Below are 19,838 nucleotides of genomic sequence, written 5' to 3' on the forward strand. Positions count from 1 at the left end.
GGTATGATAGTGAGGCAGGAGTGCCATGGAATAAGAATGAAGGGAAATTGACAGACGGGAGCGCGGCACAGACGTTCCAGAGAGGATTTGATCAGCCAGATTGAAGTGAATTGTGTTTAAAGATGCACGACCAATTCAGTTTGTACGGTATCACCCGAATTTGCGATTCGTTGCAATTGCTTATCGTTTATTGCACAAATCAAAAGATTTGTGGACACAGCCCAGTCCAGGGTAGAATAGAAATTACCGGGGTGGAGAAAAAGTTCCAGAGGTAGACATGCAACGAATGCATGAGCTCGACAAACGCATTTAACGGAGTCGTAGCATGCGAGGATGACGATGAGAATTATGTAGAATAATTAATAATTATGTAGAATTACCACATCAGGTCCAGACAAGAGAAGCAGACACAAGATTGTCGGAGAAACAGTAATAGGAGTCATGAGATGAACGACGCAAGGAGTAGACGATGAGAAGAGAAAATTTAAGAAGAATAATAAGAAGAAGCGGAACGAAGATAAAGCACAACACATGGAGGACACAGATGAGCATAGACAGAAAAAAAATGTATAAGTACGGTAGAAAAATGGAGGCATAGGATGATGAAATAACAACATTGAAAAAATGCCGTCAATGTTATAAGAATTGAGATAGAAAAATTAAATGAAATGAAGAAATGATAAAAGTTCCAGCGTAGGACGGGCAGGGCAGCGTTGACATGCACAGACATGAACACATAAATAAGACAATGCATTGACAGGATATTATTGCGATGTGCGTTGGAGCCCCGCATGACAAGTGAAGCGGACTCGCTAGTGAATCGTAAGAATTCAACTCGTGTCAATAAATCATCGCTACATTTTCGGACAACTTCTTTGATTTTTAAGAGCAGGCATTTCAGAACCGTGGCTCTTAACTTACATATCTTCTTACTAAACATTATAGTTTTGATGAGAATTTAGTTACTGTGCAACAATGGTGCAGTCAATGGTTGTAAATAGAATAACAGAGTCCGCTTCATTCTCACCACGCTTGGGGTAATAAGATGGCAAGAAACAAATGCCGCACTCTAAGCTCTTATTCAAACATTGAAATCAATAAATTAAAAATACCTGGGAAAGTGAACTGTAATTTATGGAGTTATGGACATCGCAAATAAGCATCCATTAAGGGTCTCGCTTAGGTAATATCAATATCAGTCTCAGCTTTCATTTTCACTCTAGGCACTAGCAAGACGCTGACGAATGTATACCGCATTTCATTCTATACCATTCACTCCTCTTCTCATGACTGATAATAAAAAATAAAAATTGAGATCATTTACTTTACACCCTAAGGCGAAATTAAAACTTGATGGAAACCTATACCAGTACTCATTCTTTTCATCGGAACATCGATCATTTTCATAAACTGTACAAAACTCAAGACATCATCAGGAGCGACGTGTGATCAAGTCTACTAGGCATTAATTTTCTTTGTACATAATTACAACTAGAAATCATTAATAAATCCCCGATTTCATTGGAACATCTTCAAAGGGCAGATCGGAACACAGGCGCATATTCAGTTAAGATAAAAAAACAAGTTCTGCCATTTTTGACTATACCAAAAACGCGGTGCCCTGAGGAGCAAGGCTTTTCAAAGGGGGTTTAAATAATAATGATTTAAGTTTAGATGAGTCAGCATTAATTAGGCAGAACAAGCAGACATATTGAGTTGTAATGGCAAAATATTAGTTTGACCACATTTTACTGAGTTCACAATTCACGGATAAGAATATTTTCAGGAATCAGCTCAATCAGAGGAATGTTTAACGGGGGTGCAGAGATGAAAGCGATTATTCTTTATCTTTTTGATGAAATTATCTTGAAAATTCTTGGGGGTTTAGAAAAAGAGACGCAAGATGATGAGAATCAAAGCCAAAAAGACCCAGCTGTAAAGAGAATAAGTAGGTTGCTCAATTTTCAATATACTTTTTTCACGTTTTTGCAAACGGTTTGATTTCATCAAATGGCGACACGAAAATAACAAAAATGCAGGGACGTTTCCCTTGGACTATAAACCCTCCTTCGGTTAAATTTGCTCAATTATTCTTTCAAATTCAAACTCACGCTGATAATAATAATCATAATTTCTCTTCCTTCATTAAAATCGTTAATTTCCACACACAATCAGTTGTGACATTAAATAAATATTTGATATCAAACAGGCATCCCTTGCACCTGCTAAACAGGCTACTCTGAAGATTCAATACCAAGTAACCGTAGAGGATTTAGGATAACAAAACAGGGGCCATACTTTCAAAACTCGCTAAGTGAACGTAAGTACTTACGCTCTATTTTCTTGTCTATGATTAGTGGATTTTGCTTGAAAGGCCGTCAATGATTGGCTGAGGAACTTACGATCTCTTAACTTTTTTGAAAGTATTGGCCCAGCATCCTAACGTATAAACAAGTGAACAAAACAATGGAAAGTGTCAAGGGAGCACCGCACCTGGAGGCTGTGGTGTTATCATGGGGCGGCGGGAGGGGAGCTTCGCCCCCACAGTACAGCAGGTCGAACTCCATGCGCTGCTGCATCGCCTGTGTCAGGAATGAGCATTAAGCGACAAACATAAGATATAATTAGTTGCATCCTTAGTATTTTGTTTCGGACGTAGCAGTCCCAGGCCACGATGGATCGCGCCCTCTGAACATACGAACCAAATATTTTACTGAATCATCTGCAACACGGCAACCGCAATTATTGATAACAAGTATTAATTACAATTTTGAGTTGTTGAGATATCCGTACTTAAAATTTGCCCCAAGTAATGACATGATGACGGACAAGTCTTGCCATCAGAACAGGGTTCAATAAGCAATCAGATTCCAAATGACTGGTATCAGAGTAAATGACAAGAGAAAATAATACGTAACAGAATAATAATGCCAACACGTAAGATGATCTCATTAAATAGCATGAAAAATATACCACTTTTTGGAAGCAAAATCAAGATTCAAAAAGAGAATTGCAAGTAAATAAGCAAATTTTCACAGGAAACATTCGAAATGTTTAACAAGTTATAGAAATAATAATCTTCTTGCTAAGAGAAGAGGCCGGCATCAGTGAGGCTGACCTTATGGACCTCATCCTCGAGGCTGAGGCCGGCATCAGTGGGGCTGAGGGTGCTGGGCGTAGAGCTGCCGGAGAGGCTGAGGCGACCGAGGCGGTCGTGCAGTCCAGCCTCATCGTCCACCTGAACATAGTGCAAACCATCCAGTTAACTATGCCATGAACTAGTAGGGTATCTTCTTCCTTGATTATATATTATATACATAGTAACTTTTTCCTCAATTATATATCATATATAGTAATTTCTCCCTTCATATATATAGTAACTTCTTTCTTAATTATATATCATATACATATATAGTAACTTCATCCTCAATTATGTATCATAGACGACAGTTTAAGTTTATTTATAAAAATTAGTGGATTAAAGTGCTATCATGGCAATAAGGCCTTTAATTATCGTAACAATTATTGTGACAACAACAATTGGACATACCTCGTGCGAGTTGCAGGGCCACCTGTTGAAGTCGCAGGTGTCGCTGTAGCCGCTGTCAACGGTGGTGCGCTGTCCTGCACTCGCTTCACTCAGCACTCGGCTGCCAAGCATACACGATTATATTCATATTAAAATCACTTGTTTGCTTAAATCGCAAGTTAACCAGGAATTTAAAAGCAAAAACAATACCACAAAAATTCACCATATCTTTATAAGAGGAAACGTTTCGGAGTCCAGCTCCATCGTCAGTTCACAAAATTCAGTTCTAGAAACACAAATACAATCAATTAGTAGAGTAAAAGGCACTGTTAGGTCTTAAAACGGAGAATAAATAAATAAGACATGAAATTAAAGCTAGTAAACGGCCTATCTATTTACTATTTCAAGAGGAACGGAGCTAAAAGCGGCATTTAGACCAGCCTTCTGCTTGAAGATATATAGAGATTCTAAAATGCGTAGATCAGTAATACCGGATGCGGAAGCTAGAATTTTAAAATCATTATCGGATACGGAGGTGTTGCACTGCTCAGCATGAACACCTACAGCAGAATGAGGTGGATGTGCAAGTAGGTTCCCCGTCCTATAATATAGGACGGGGAACCTACTTGCACATTACAATGCTTTTTTACATTACAATGCCTCCTGCTCTTAGCTCCGTTCCTCTTGAAATAGTAAAAAGATAGGCCGTTTACTAGCGTTAATTTCCTGTCTTATTTATTTATTCTCCGTTTTAAAAACCTAACAGTGCCTTTTACTCTACTAATTGATTGTATTTGTGTTTCTAGATCTGAATTTTGTGAACTGACGATGGAGCTTGACTCCGAAACGTTTTCTCTTATAAAGATATGGTGAATTTTTGTGGTATTGTTTTTGCTTTTAAATTCCCGATTATATTCAATCATATATATTATATTATATTTGATTATACTAAGCAGACACACAATTGTAACGAGTTCAACAGCCATGCATAAATACACAAAAATATCTAATTATATAAATTAAATTTTTTTATATTTAATTACATTAAGCAGACACACAATTATAACGAGTTCAACAACCCTGCTGCTGAAGCCTTTTACCCTACTTAATTGCTCTTTATAAGACTATTCAGCTCTTCAACCAGACACATAACTCATTGTTAGTGATGCAATCTACTCAGCAGTCAAGCATAGAACAAATTGCATCCCTCACAGAAGACTTTAAAAAATTTAAAATGCAGGGAAATTCAACAGTGAAACCTTATAAATTTTATAGCGGCATGTTTTATCAATGCTTGAGATCCAGCACTCTTTTAGGAAATTTCATAATGCAAAATTACAAATTTAACGTTTTGGAAAGAGATAACGCCTTGTCAAAAATAAAAAGATTCGAATTTAGGCACTATTTTAGATAAAATTGTTTTATGTCAATATGTAGTCATGGATTGATATTATTCAAAATCATTATTATTCAATTCCACACTATTCCATGTTTTAGTATTCTAATTTTTAAGAGAATGTAGGACATGAAAATAAGCACAAACGTTGTAATGAAGAACAGCTGAAAGTAACATTATATATCATGAAGACAACTGTTTAGACGAGAAGAATATAAACCTGATGTCAGGATGCTGAAGTTGCTGGAGATGTTGCTGCTGTAGCTGCAGTTGTTGCTGCTGTACAAGCTGTTGCTGTTGCAGTGCAAGTTGCTGCTGTTGCTGCAGATGTTTCCTGTTCCTACGCTGCTCCAACTCCTGCACACCTGTCCTCCTGCCCTCCTTGCCTGCCGACAACTCCAGCCACTTGAACACGTGCACGCGACCACGTGCGCATACCTGTGTACAGATCCATTATTATCAGTCTATTATTTTTCAATTCAATAATTGTATTGTCAGTATTATCAGTCAATTATTATTCAATTCAATAATATGTGAAGTAACATTGGCTTTCCCTACATCATCGTCACTCCTACTCATTACCGTCTTAGCAGACAATAGCATATCATACACAGCGGTCTTCAGCTCTTGCTTGTGCACAGATCGATTACTACTTACTATAGCAACGATTTCTATTTACTTGAGGAATGATTCCTACATGTGTAAAAATTCCTACACGAGGAACCCCAATTGCACAACGGCATCACAACTGCGGCTCAGTGCACAGATTCCTACTTACTGTAGCAACAAAGATTTCTAACTTGAGGAATGATTCCAATATGCGGAAAAATCCCTACACGAGGAACCTTACTTGCACAACGGCATCACAACTGCGATGCAGTGCACAGATTCCTTCTTAATATAGCAAAGAAAGATTTCTATTTACTTGAGGAACGATTCCTATATGTGAAAAAATTCCTACTTGATGAACCGTACTTGATTAACGTGACTGTTTTAGAAACTGTGGTTGTGCTTTCCAGACTATAGATTCTGATCAACTGGAACACATCGGGATACGATTATTTCAGCCATAATATCCGGCTACCTTTATGACACCGACATGCTTTATTGACCAAGACAGGTCTGGAAAACTTTTAGTTATTTTAAATTTAGTGCACATCAGCGGCAGGACCGACTAACCAGAATTGACTGTACCGGAATTGCAACAATTCTCATTACAATCCAACCTAAGAGATAAATATTTAGAGTGGTAGGAGTTACGCAGCTGAGCGGGAAAGCAATGAGTGGGTACGCACCTGATGAGTTCCCACGCAACGGAGTGGGAAAGTACATGAGTGGGTAGTGGGTAAGTCACTGACCTGAGTGGGTGGGCAGAGTAGTGGGTTGTCGGACAAGAGGAGGGTTGTAAGGGATAACATAAAACGGAGGTCGCTGGGCAGTGCCGTGATGTTGTTGCTGCTCAGGTCCAGCACTGACAGCCGCAGGTAACACACTTCTGCAAGCCGGGAAATTTCATCTTATGAGGCACCGTATGCAGCTACTTCACGTTAACCCTCTACCAAGTGACATGAATAACGGGAGCAATATTGTCACGCGCCTACTTCCCAAAAAGGATACGTTCTAGTGAGTGCAAAATGACTTGCACTGATGGTTGCCGCCATGTACGACAACTTTAAAATGTTCTCTGTTGCTTACAAACGTCCTCAGGTTGCTACACTCAATAGTTTACGTATAATTTAAGTTGAAAGTTATGTTCCCGGAGAGTGACATACGGCGGTAGAGGGCTAACAACTATCACGGGGTATGTGAAGACAGTGGATCAGATATAACAGAGGATAACCTCTATAATAAGGCCCGGTTATCGCAGCAAAATTTCATACAGACAAATCAGACTTATGTTGCGACCGTGAATTTGCTTTATTTATTGTTTGTTATTCGTTGAAAGCTATGATTTGATAGGTACTTAATAATTATCTAAATAGGTTATAATAAAAAACGAAAGATTACGTTTGATTACGCAGGTTAATTACGGTTAATTTGATTACGCAGGTTAAGATTACGTTTTACGCAGGTTAATTCAATCATATTTGTGTGGGTAAAATGTATTCTGCTATACAAATGAACATAGAATTAAAGCCCTTTCAAACTGAGAACCATTATAAATGTTACACGAGAAGTTCCAGAACTGACCTGGAGGTAAAGTCTGAAGTTTATTGCGTCTGAGCAGCAGACTGCGCAGGTGGTGTAAATGACCCAGTGACGCTGGTAGGCCGGTTAGCTGGTTATGCGAGACATCCAGCTGAGTGAGATGTGGTAGTCCACAACCAAGGTTAGATGGCAGGTTCGTCAAACGGTTGTCAGATAAGTTCAGGATGCGTAAATTGCTCAGTTGGTTGATGCAGCTCGGGATATCGGAAAGCTGGTTGCGGCTGCAAACAAGAATTTCTTTTCAAATACTAGTTATTAGTGAAAAAACATGCACTAAAAATAATTTTGAGATCTGCATTCATTAGATTCAAAATGAAAATTTGCTACCAGAGTAAAAAGAATGCCTGTTTAATTTACTCAGGAATTTACGTGTATCATATGATTCATCTAGTCATGAATTGTCCGCGAATGCAGCTCGTATTTCGATATCACAATGATCCATAACATTTAAAAATTAGCTAGACAATGGTTTTGCGTTCGTGCTGAAATTAAAATTTCTAAAAATTAACAGAAAGAAACTTTTTTTGAAGACGGATGAGCAATATTCATTTTTTCTGATAACATATAGGAGAATGAGGAAGACAGGCCGCTAAATGTACGTGGAGCAAACACAGAAAAAAATTATAAGCTTTTTAAAATAAAACATAAATTTAGCGAATTGCCAACTAAAAAATTAGCTTTACATTCGCACATTGGGATAGGTACGTACTCGTCAATCAAAGGCTTCGTTTAATAATTATCAACTGATTGAAGAAAACAAAAACGAGATATTTATCTTCTCAAAAGTAAAAAAGCCCCAAATGCTACTTTGTAGGAATCCTTTAAAACCAGCCGCTGATGGGTGTTCGTTCACAATAAACTAACCGCTAATCTGTTCGTTCACAATAAATGCACTATGAAGGATTTACACAAAAGTTATATGCCAATAAACAAGACTTTTGTCTTCCTAAAGTAAAAAAAGCCCCAAATGATACTTTGTAGGATTATTTCAATCCGCCGCCATTGGGCCGCTCTTCGTTCACAATAAATGTACTATGAAGGATTTTACACAAAAGTTATAATATGTCAAGTACCTGACGTCGAGTAGAGTAAGCTGGGAGAGGGAGGCTAGTGCGGCCGGCAGCTGCTTGATGGCGTTGTGGTGGATGAGAAGCTTCTCCAGCCAGTGGTAGGAACACACCTCGCACGGTACCTCGCACAGCCGGTTGTGGGAAAAGTCTGATACAAAATACCACTGGTTAATATTTGAAGAGAAATCATTCTCGAATAAAATCACCTAGCACAGTCGGTTGTGGGAAAAGTCTGATACAAAATATCATTTGTTAATATTAGAACTGAAATCATTCTCGAATAAAATCACCTTGCACAGTCGGTTGTGTGAAAACTGATACAAAATACCACTTGTTAAAATCGCAACTGAAATCAATCACGAACAAAATCACCTCGCACAGCCGGTTGTGTGAAAAGTCTGATACAAAATATCATTCGTTAATATTAGAACTGAAATCAATCACGAACAAAATCACCTCGCACAGCCGGTTGTGGGAAAAATCTGATACAAAATACCACTGGTTAATATCAGAAGTGAAATCATGCTCGAATAAAATCACCTCGCACAGTCGGTTGTGGGAAAAGTCTGATACAAAATACCATTCGTTAATATTAAAACTGAAATCAATCACGAACAAAATCACCTCGCACAGTCGGTTGTGGGAAAAATCTAATATAAAATACCACTTGTTAATATCAAAAGTGAAATCAATCTCGAACAAAATCACCTCGCACAGCCGGTTGTGTTCAAAGTTTGATACAAAATACCACTGGTTAATATTACAAGTGAAATCAATCTCGAATAAAATCAATCTTAAATGATGGTTTTACCAAAATGATCCGAGATAAATCGTACAGAAGATTAAATCTCAATGAGAAGCGTCAATTTTTACAGACGAAATAAATCATTTATATTACGCATTAAACCATGCATACAAAATCCTGCTCAAATGAGCACGATAAATCGTTAGTGAAGTGTCTATTGCGTTCATGATTGATTGCATTTAATAGAATAGGGCCATAAATGAAGTGCAGTAGGCTGGGTCGCGGCATAAGCAGCGTGCGTCAGGCCGGAAATGCCGTCCGCTGCTCGGAGTGCAAGCATAGCAAGCGGTAGCCTATACTAGGCGGTTGCGACCAAAAATGAACGCTATTTTAAGGAGCGGTGCCTTGTGGAAGTTACATTCTTCCTAATGAAATGAAATTTATTCATTTAATTAAAAAAATAGAATTTGAATAAGTCAGAACTGGAACAGCAATCGTTGAGTTGTCTCTCCTGACTAGTGTTTCTCTGCAATCAATTAGAACGTAAAGAGCCAAAAACAGAAATTTATCATATATCAAACAGGCGGCATAATCTTTGGATCACACCATGCAAGTTTTTAATAACGAATTAATAATTGGTGGAAAATAATTCTAGTAACTTATTTATAATGGAGGAATTCTATTACAACCTATTATAATGCTGCATCAATTTTGATCAAGTGCCCTCACTCATAAATATTTTTATTCTTCATATTTCTGAGCTATTAACACAAGGTTTCTGAAGAAAGGATGAAAAATCAATAAAATGCTTCATATTATTATCATTAATTGATATTTCATTAATAACACACACTGCCACGACTCTGAAATTTACTATCTATGCATCGAGACAGCAAACTTCCGGTGATTGCTATAAGTTACGACAAGCAACGAAAATTTGCGTTGATTTCCACGAAAGACAAGAATTGGAGTTCCAATTCACATTAGGCTCGTTACGTTCACAACTTTGTAAACCAAGTTGATACTGACAACTAAGTGTGTTAGAAGCTATCTGGAATGGTGCTCTTCATATGGCTGGAAATTCACACCCTTCACTGGTTTCATTTTGCAAAAAACGTAAAGGAGATTAACTGGCGTGGAAGGAAAAATGTCGCTATGCCTCGACTAACATACGTTCCAAGGTTAAGCAGTGAACATGTATACAACAGCTCGAAGTTATACTTTCAATGGTAACAAACGCGACAATTTTTAAATTTTGTAGATAGGGTCGACTGCGCTTGACGTGTTATACGATTACGAAGACACTTTTCTCTGAAAATAAATTGTGGGAATCGTTCCCAAATTGTTAAATCCGTAAACCAGAATGAGTACTGTACTTTGATTTTAGCCAACGAAGCTTAATATAAGATTTTGTTAAAAAATATAACTCGGTACTCACTGCAGTGAGTGACAGAGAGCGCATTTTCTCGTCGACAAAAACGAAGTCACGGACAGACAGACGGACATGACGAGCGCAATAGCGCCTTTCTCATTTATGGAAAAAATGCACTATTGTGCTCGCCAATCGCCATGTCCATCTGTCTGCCTGTCCGTCCGTCCGTGACCTCAAGTTTTCTTCGACGAGAAAATGCGCTCTCTGTCACTCACTGCAGTGAGTACGGAGTTATATTTTTTCATAAATAAGAGATTGCGCTAAAAAGGATCCGGTATAGTCAGGTTACTGCGTACCGGTATAGCTGTAGTTAGGTTACAGCTAGTTACTAGTAGGGAAGAGTCAGCAGCCAGTAATACGCATGAATGTCTACACAGCAAATAAAAAAATTGTTCGTTAGGCCAAGGAAAGTGTAGGAAGAAGTCATGCCGCGGAATAGTACCAATATCTCCATGGGCAAAAAGTGACAGCTTTTAAGGAGCCCCTAAGGCCTAAACGATCAAGAAGTTTGAGTCAACCGATTGACGCACGCTTCAATCAACCTCATTCAGACTCTCAATCTTTTTATCAAAACCTCTCTCGTCAGAAATGGGATCAGTTCCCACTTTTTTGTTAGTTCGCCTAAGGTCGTTTTTTTCGAGCTGATGTGTCGATTTTGGTGACAAGCAATGGCTTCAAATATTGATTTGGCCTTCTTCTTAAAAATATGGGCATCTTTCAGCTAATCAATTTCATCTATCAAATTTTTCATCAATCACCGTTAAGCCTAGCTTCAGGCGTCCGTCAAACGGGTTTCTACACGATCCAATCATACTTGATCAAGCTGTTTGATTGTTTAGGGCATTTCTTTGGGCTTTTCAATTTTTTCTTCAGTTGAAAAAATGTAGGGAGCGGCACTGAATAGGTCTAAAATAACGAGTGTCCAGTGTAATTATCATATATACGGTACCACAAAAAGGATCTGCAGCCTAAGCTAAAAGCTAAACCTGTTACTGCCTGACCCACTCTCCCTGAGAGGTCCGTCAAGCCAACCACGGCCGGCACAACTTCATGCACTATACCGCCGCTTTCTCCCCCTAAGAATAACCCGTACCGACGTAGTGACTACATTTGAAACAAGCATTATAGCAGTTTTGAATAGGTAATCCGATATATTACAACTCAAGATAAGTGCTTTCAGAGGCTAAACCTATTCACGGTAGCAGACGGTACTCGGCAACTACTCAGAGTCAAGTGTTTTTTGATGTATCATGGTTTCAAGCGTACATAGAAACATCAGAAGCCTTCAGACACATAAACGCATTTATTAAAAATTCGTAGTGTAAAATTCGCGAAAATTCTGTAATACTCTAAGCTTCAACATTCATGAAATATTTTACAACGTCATGAATATATCAAATAAGGCAAATAAACTCAAATATCAAAACTGCAATACGACCGAAAAATAACTATAATGAATTTAAACAAGAATTCGGCTGATCAGATAATCCACAAAAACTGTTCAAGTGAATGAATCCGGAAATACAAAAAACAACAATTAAGTGATTTAACTGCTGCCACCTATCACACATTGTTCTTTAACGTGGAACTTTTCCCTTCATATTACTGTGGCATTAATTTAACAATGGCATAGCCGTCGAACGCTCCTATAGCTCGATTCAACGCCGGCATGGCGCGTGTCGGACCAACCGCGAACAGCAACAAAAGACATCGGAACGAAGAAACAAACGAAATTCAAAAGTTATTCATGTAGGACGATACGCAGAGATTCATTACCATCATAATTCATAAAATGATTTCTCTATTTCAGTTCGGTATGCATTTTTTGAAATCACGTATTTCAAACAGAAAAAGATTTCGAAGGAGCGTCTACGAAATGTATTCAACTAAATGCCACGTCCTGATATCTTGAAGAGTGGCAAGAAATCTTCGGCGCGCTACAATTCAATTGTAGCCAGCTAGTCCCATGTATGCTCGTCGTAAGAAATATTATGAATAATTTTTTCTTTTAACGTTGGAATCGATGATCTAAAGGGTGGGTCGCTTGTGTGGTTTTATGCAAGATATACACCATTACACATTGGCAAAAAACCTTTCTAAATGCAGTAGGAAAAAAGCATGACTAAATGTTACCTATAAAGCTGAGCGCGATGTCTCATACAATGTGCACATAACAAACGAAGAAGAAAGTGCCGGCATTAAGAAAGGCTCGCAGGATCCCGCGCATCCTCGTGCGTCTGACCTCTGGCATTAAAAGAAAAGAGGAAAGGCAGGGTCGGTGAGGCGGCAATTTAGGCAGCAGCATTGCCTGCTGCAGGCGGCAGTTTAGGCAGCAGCATTGCCTGCTGCAGGCGGCAGTTTAGGCAGCAGCATTGCCTGCTGCAGGCGGCAGTTTAGGCAGCAGCATTGCCTGCCTGCGCCTGCTGCAGGCGGCAGTTTAGGCAGCAGCATTGCCTGCGCCAGATGGGCAGGCGACAGTGTCTCGTCCATTCGCTACACGTATTACAGTGAGACAATTATTGGTGCCATTGCTACTTAAACGTATTCATATCATGAACTGCATTTACTAGCACTCTTTTCACCATACTAGATTATCTGCGGTTACTCAGGTTTCATTTTGAGTAACACAAAATAGTTTCACAAAATATTCAAAATTAAACCGAAATTGACGACCTTCACAATTACCCCCACACCCTAGCTTTATTGATTCCTTAAAATAATTTCAACACAGATGACAGCAGCTGGTTAAAATTATAACATTTATATAACCAGATTAACTTAAGCAAATAGTATGGACGAAAAAAAGTTATTGAAAAACGATTTTTAGACGGAGGAGCATAAAAGTTTAAAGGTATGAAGCCATGCACCGAATATAGGACGATAGCGTGGTAGTTAGGACACCCGTCCTCGCACTCAGGGCGAGTGAGTGGACACCGACGTACGACTCGAGCGCTTATACATACTCTCGTATCTTATTATCATCAAATCTAACTCTACACAAATGCCTTCATAAAAAATCCAGCAGGGAGAATTCAAAAACATTAAGGTAGTTATTCATAATAAATGTTCCCTCTTAACAATAGTGTCGAAAGTCGCATTGAACGAGAGTAATATATGGATGTAAGTTGTAATTAGGCATTAAATTAGGTATAATTTACATTAGGAAGAGAAGCTAATAAATGATTGGGGATTTACAATAGCAAATAATAAAGAGAGGTTATTCTTTCATGACCATCTGGCTCGTTGTCTTTTTGCTGTGCGAACGCCAGTATGAAAATTACTATCAAAATTACATGCCAGCAAAAGCTACGTAAAAAACCCTACAAGGCAAATAGTGCAGAAAGACAACGCTAAGTGCACTACAACAACCTTAAAGGAATAGAGTATTTTAAAGAACCAATCGAATTAAGGACTAAAGTTTATTTTTGAAATTTAGGTCCAGAAAATTTATATTGTTGAAATAGGAAATATAAATACCGTAACACAGTCAACGTACCAAACTGCCTAGAGTTACTGCAATGAATTTTAAAACTGGCACCATCCGCCAGCGCCTTGTATTGAAGCTCAGATCTCGCATTCGGTCAAAGCGGCGAGTTTATGCACGGCAATACTTCCCGATACCATAGAAAATTACAAATCACATACAACGCAGACGAATAAAACCTTAAAATTTACGTATACATCAATTTTATTGGCTTTTTCTGCCTGTGTGGATAATTTTTCGTCCATTAAATATTCGAGTTTATTTGTACTGTTCGAGTTTATTTGCACAATAAGAGTAAATTATCAGAATATATTCGGGTAGTTTGGGTAGAGTTTTTCTTCCGTATACAATTGGTGGAGAGGAAAACTGGAGGGACATGCGAGGGCAGAAGAGCCACCAGACCTCCTGGTCGATCAATAGTAGGGACCTGAGCCGGCGCATCAGCTGATGTCTGCACCATCTGAACCAGCTGTAGCATGGCTGAGGCCATCACCAGCTGTAGCATGGCTGAGGCCATCACCAGCTGTAGCATGGCTGAGGCCATCACCAGCTGTAGCATGGCTGAGGCCATCACCAGCTGTAGCATGGCTGAGGCCATCACCAGCTGTAGCATGGCTGAGGCCATCACCAGCTGTAGCATGGCTGAGGCCATCACCAGCTGTAGCATGGCTGAGGCCATCACCAGCTGTAGCATGGCTGAGGCCATCACCAGCTGTAGCATGGCTGAGGCCATCACCAGCTGTAGCATGGCTGAGGCCATCACCAGCTGTAGCATGGCTGAGGCCATCACCAGCTGTAGCATGGCTGAGGCCATCACCAGCTGTAGCATGGCTGAGGCCATCACCAGCTGTAGCATGGCTGAGGCCATCACCAGCTGTAGCATGGCTGAGGCCATCACCAGCTGTAGCATGGCTGAGGCCATCACCAGCTGTAGCATGGCTGAGGCCATCACCAGCTGTAGCATGGCTGAGGCCATCACCAGCTGTAGCATGGCTGAGGCCATCACCAGCTGTAGCATGGCTGAGGCCATCACCAGCTGTAGCATGGCTGAGGCCATCACCAGCTGTAGCATGGCTGAGGCCATCACCAGCTGTAGCATGGCTGAGGCCATCACCAGCTGTAGCATGGCTNACTCGTGCTAGAGATACGAGTGAGACACTCGCGTCGGAGATACGAGTGAGACACTCGTGCTAGAGATACGAGTGAGATACTCGAGTCGGAGATACGAGTGAGACACTCGTGCTAGAGATACGAGTGAGATACTCGAGTCGGAGATACGAGTGAGACACTCGTGCTTAGAGATACGAGTGAGATACTCGACGATCCTTAAGGGAATTCTCAGTAATTGGATGACCGCCACACAGAGAGTGAGGCAAGTTTATGCCACAGACAGAACGATACGTGATTTTTCTCGTCAACTTGCCAATGTTCACCTTTCCTTACTTTGAAAACACAGCTAAATTTTTACAATCAAAGCCGTTGCATACAAACATTTCTGTACAAAAAGAAAAGACACTTAATAAGATAAATAACTTTTGTAATTGAAAATAACAATAAATAATGGCGTGTCAAATCGCTTAGTAGAGTCCAATGAGGATTGATAAGCTGTAATAGACAAAGCTGTACGAAACGAATAACGCCTACTCATAGTAGCTTAAAGATAAGGCACCAACTGATAAGAGTATTGATGCACCTATTAGGAATTTCATCCATTCAACTCCTAGACGAGAAATGAGATGCAGGATTTCATATGTTCCCACCAATGATACTGAATGGTTGTCACATGAATCTTGTCTGTCTAGCCATGAGAGCAGCAAGAAAACATACTAAATTTTACTTTTAAAATGAATAGCTTACTTGTTATACTTATACACGGCAAAAGCTTTTTTAAAAGCATTCAAATAGAAATATCAACGAAATAAGTTATGAATAGGGAAAAGAAAACGTAGCATGTCAGAGGTAGTATGGCTGATGTGAAGACAAAACATATGAAACTTCTATGATCATTATTAAAAAATTTGATACGCCATAAGATCTCGCGAATTTCAAAATCCATCAGCCATTTGGAAATGAATCGTCATCAGTTACGATACTACTATAATATCCCGACTCATGATAGTAAAAGAGGCTTCCTTATTCCAAATCAAGAACAAATCCTCTTATGAACCTTTGAAGCATTTCTATACATTTCGCCGCAAATCAAACGTTGGGAAAAATTCTCAAACAGGCCTCTTGAAGAAGGACGATTAAGAAGCATTGCTGGATCGTCTATCCAAAACCGGACCGCAATTCTTGTCGGGATTACATTAAATTACTTGAGATCTCAACTCGCGGTACCAGTACTTGGCTACCGTAAGTCTTAAAACTCGCGCCTGCTTACCAGTTCCTGTGTCAACTCTTGTTGTACCATAGCTTCTATATTTTTCTACTCTATTAATTTTAGTATTTAATTTGTTGTGCACAACTCTTGATAATGCATACTTCAATTTTAGGTGCTTCAATTTTACACTTCGGCCGGAAACGTGAATGTAAGTATCCTGAATTTAACCCCAAATTAAAGTAAATTCTTACGAAGATAAAGTTGAATAAGTGCTATTTAAACGGTACACATAACAGAGCCAGAGGACTTGTGGCAGTGCCCTGTAAAAGCAGAGACAGCAAGCGCGGAGAGGGGGCGAGACAGCCGCCGCTTGCACGCAGCGCACGTCAGATCAATACACTGCGCGCACACGTCTCGTCGCCAGCACGTGGCAGCTCACGTGCAATTATTTATAATTATTTATCATGCGCAGACTTTTTAAAAGATATTCCCTGTTTAGTGCAAAAAGCTGGCTTTTCTTGGGAATAGGTATTTTCAAGAAAAATCTGGTGAGACGAGAAAGATTTTACCAAGCAAGGCTGAGAAAGATAAATTTTATTCCACTATATGAATATGAACTGACAACAATATTACCTCCTATCGATTCCTTCTACACAGTTGACTGAATTCAAAATTTCAAATCCGATACGTATAGGACCAACAGATAAAGTTAAGTAGTATTACGACTAAGCCTGCACCAACAAAACGAATCATATATGAACGGGTTTTCTCAGCTATCTGAAACTAATCAAACCTAAATTATACTTCCCTACTAACGTTCACTCATCTGTATTATGCAAACGAGTTTAAAGTGAGACGATCAAACTTTCAATACGGAAATTTACCCCACAATATATCTTCGGAAATATGTACGCTAGCACATTAGCATCGTTACTGCTGCATACACTACACAAAATTAACATCTAACATCTAATAATAGATTGTTGGCTAATGATAAAGCCACTCAAAGACCCTGTTTCGCAGGAAAACAAGACATGGAAAGCGGCTGAGGGGAGAACAATTTCTTCCATCACTAAATAACGATCGCGGGACCGCCTGACCGGCCACACCTTGTGGTGCCTGCGCCAACCTTGAAAACTGTGCTCTTGAGGTGCGGACAGTACGTGGTCTCATGCGTTCTCAAGTAGTTAACAATCAATATTATGGCTATCGTAAAAATAACCTTGCCCCTTATTTAATCGATTTATAACCAATTAATACTCGGGAATAATAAAAAAATTGTGTCCGGTAATGTCTACAACAATGCTAATTATCTCACACGTTGACCCAAGCTGAGTAATGCACGAAGCGAAAATTATCAACAGGACAAACGGATGACTGGAGAGTCAACTGGAAATAAAGTAAGGAGTCAACACATAACTTCGGTTGAAACTTATAGAAGAACGATTCTCTCAAGGAGTACAATTTTTACGAGAGTTTATCAAACTTTCACATCATTTCCTATAACCCGGTGGTTGCAACCGAAATATAATGAATGATTTACACGCAACAGAACCCATGAACAATGCATCATAAAGTTTGTCATAAAAATTGAACGCCTTCCAACGCAAGGTTACGAGATCACAGATTAAAGATCTAGATGACGCTTGTGAGCTTTAAAGCATAATTAAAATTTGGTCATTTAAATTCAAAACGAAGAGGAATTGGTAAAATAACTTACTGGAAATGATCAAAATGTTTCACGTAACCACTATTATGTATGAACATATTTGTTTTACTTTTTTCATGATCGACACTAGTATTATAGTGAAGAAGCATCAGTTCGCTGTACGCAATCAGTACAGCGATATAAATGCAAAATAGTGCGAACATGTTGGGGATAATAGGAACAATTTAATCGATACATAACTCGAGATAACACCGATGCACATAAAATACCATAAGAAATTATTACCAGTGATTGCAACACAACCTAGAATTTATTAATTGTATATTCTTCTATGTATAGAATATAATTGTATATACATCATAACGTGATGACGAAGTTAATCCTCGTGTATAAGAGAACGTTGGGTGGGGCTCGACAGCTGTTTTATCGACTGCCCCATAACGGTTGGTCCCCCTCTCCAGCTACCAGTCTTCCTATAGCGCAGGGGTCACGATGATACGAGGGGAAATAAATGAAAATAATGCCAATAATAAACGTTAGAGTGAGTCGTTAAGAGGGAGGGTATGAGAAAGATGAATGAATATCGGTGAAGAATACAGGGGAAATTTAAGGCTGAAGAACACTAGCGTAGTTCATATTAAAAAATGTTTAGAAAAAGTGATGAAACCTTCGCAATATTTGGTGTTGAGTTAAAAATAATGATGTTTGAGAGACAATTATAAGATATCTAACATTCTATTTGAAATAATTTACTAAAAAACCTTAAGTAACGGCATTGAGAGCATTTAAAAAATGAACAAGAACAGATTAATTGAACGTCGTAAAATTGAAAGAGTCTCATAAAACTAATGAAATGACGTTTGAAACTAGGAAAAATTGGCGCATTTTCTCCAACATCCGTTACGAGGAATCCACCAAGCATGCAGAACATAAAAATGTCGCAGTCATTACTTAGAAAATGTTAGAAATGGCAGACAGCAAGCGAGGCATGGCCGCGAAGGATGCAGCAGCCGCAGCAGGCCGGATATCCTGCAGACGAGTTTGCAAGGACTCAACAGCAGCGGCGCGTGATAAAGGCATCAGGCATCAGCGGCTGCAGCGATACAGCTGCACCAACCAAAAGCTGTGGCATGATGTCAGGTATCAGGCATCAGCGATACAGCTGCACCAACCAAGAGCTGCTGCATGATGCGTCTGAAAATAAAGAGCCGCTGCATGATGCGTCTGAAAATAAAGAGCCGCTGCATGATGCGTCTGAAAATAAAGAGCCGCTGCATGATGCGTCGGCAAATGAAGAGCCGCTGCGAGACGCGTCGGCAGTCTGAAAGTTCAAATATCTGCTCGATGCTACAGCAAACAACTTGGCAGGTCAAAAACTGAAGCATCTGCACGACGAGGCTGGAGACACCAATGCAGGTGGAGAGCTTGAGCATAGGCACAGAGGTGCGGTAAATCATTTTTGTATTCTCTGTGTAGCAAAATAATGGTCTATGTAGCAAAATAATGCTTACTAATAGGGAATACATGGAGAGCGCAATAATTTTTGCTTAAGTATATATAGGTCGTCTCACCCTCATTGAATATCCCAAGTTCCGCGAGGAAAAAGTAGGATTATTGAAGAATATTTGTTTTTTATAGAATTTATAAATTTTATTATATTTTTATACATTTGTAAGCAAAAAATAATAAAAAGACGAATAAATTCAACATACTTGCTCAGCAAGAGGAAAAACGATGTTGAAGGAGAAGCGAAACTGGGACACGAGTAAAGATAAAGATATCTTCTTTGGACATGCAGGCGCAACTGAGCGGTCGTCACTAAATTAAGCATTAAACGTAACCAAATGGGTGATCAGCAGCACTTGCATTAAAAACTAAGCCTGCCAAAATGAGGTGAAATGATTTATGAAAATTTATGCATCTATAGTTATCGAAATTTTCAAGATGGAAGAAACTGGTTTATTCTTTTGTAGTTCCACATACAA

General features: G+C 39.2%; 1 protein-coding gene across 4 annotated transcripts in view; it reads right to left on the bottom strand.

Moving 5' to 3' along the window:
* The window catches only part of LOC108667777 (leucine-rich repeat and calponin homology domain-containing protein), a 52,177-nt gene that overhangs the window by 21,434 nt on the left and 10,905 nt on the right, over positions 1-19,838 (bottom strand). For all 4 annotated transcript variants that reach the window (XM_047879569.1, XM_018154845.2, XM_047879568.1 and 1 more), the window contains exons 2-8: positions 8,207-8,351; positions 7,116-7,354; positions 6,284-6,420; positions 5,146-5,363; positions 3,551-3,650; positions 3,119-3,238; positions 2,494-2,582 (exon numbers count right to left, since the gene is read on the bottom strand). In XM_047879569.1, the coding sequence (XP_047735525.1) occupies positions 2,494-2,582; positions 3,119-3,238; positions 3,551-3,650; positions 5,146-5,363; positions 6,284-6,420; positions 7,116-7,354; positions 8,207-8,351 (1,048 nt within the window). The remainder of the gene's footprint in view (positions 1-2,493; positions 2,583-3,118; positions 3,239-3,550; positions 3,651-5,145; positions 5,364-6,283; positions 6,421-7,115; positions 7,355-8,206; positions 8,352-19,838) is intronic.

The sequence above is a fragment of the Hyalella azteca genome, unplaced genomic scaffold (genome assembly GCF_000764305.2).
Source record: "Hyalella azteca isolate HAZT.00-mixed unplaced genomic scaffold, Hazt_2.0.2 contig3349, whole genome shotgun sequence".
Taxonomy (NCBI): domain Eukaryota; kingdom Metazoa; phylum Arthropoda; class Malacostraca; order Amphipoda; family Hyalellidae; genus Hyalella; species Hyalella azteca.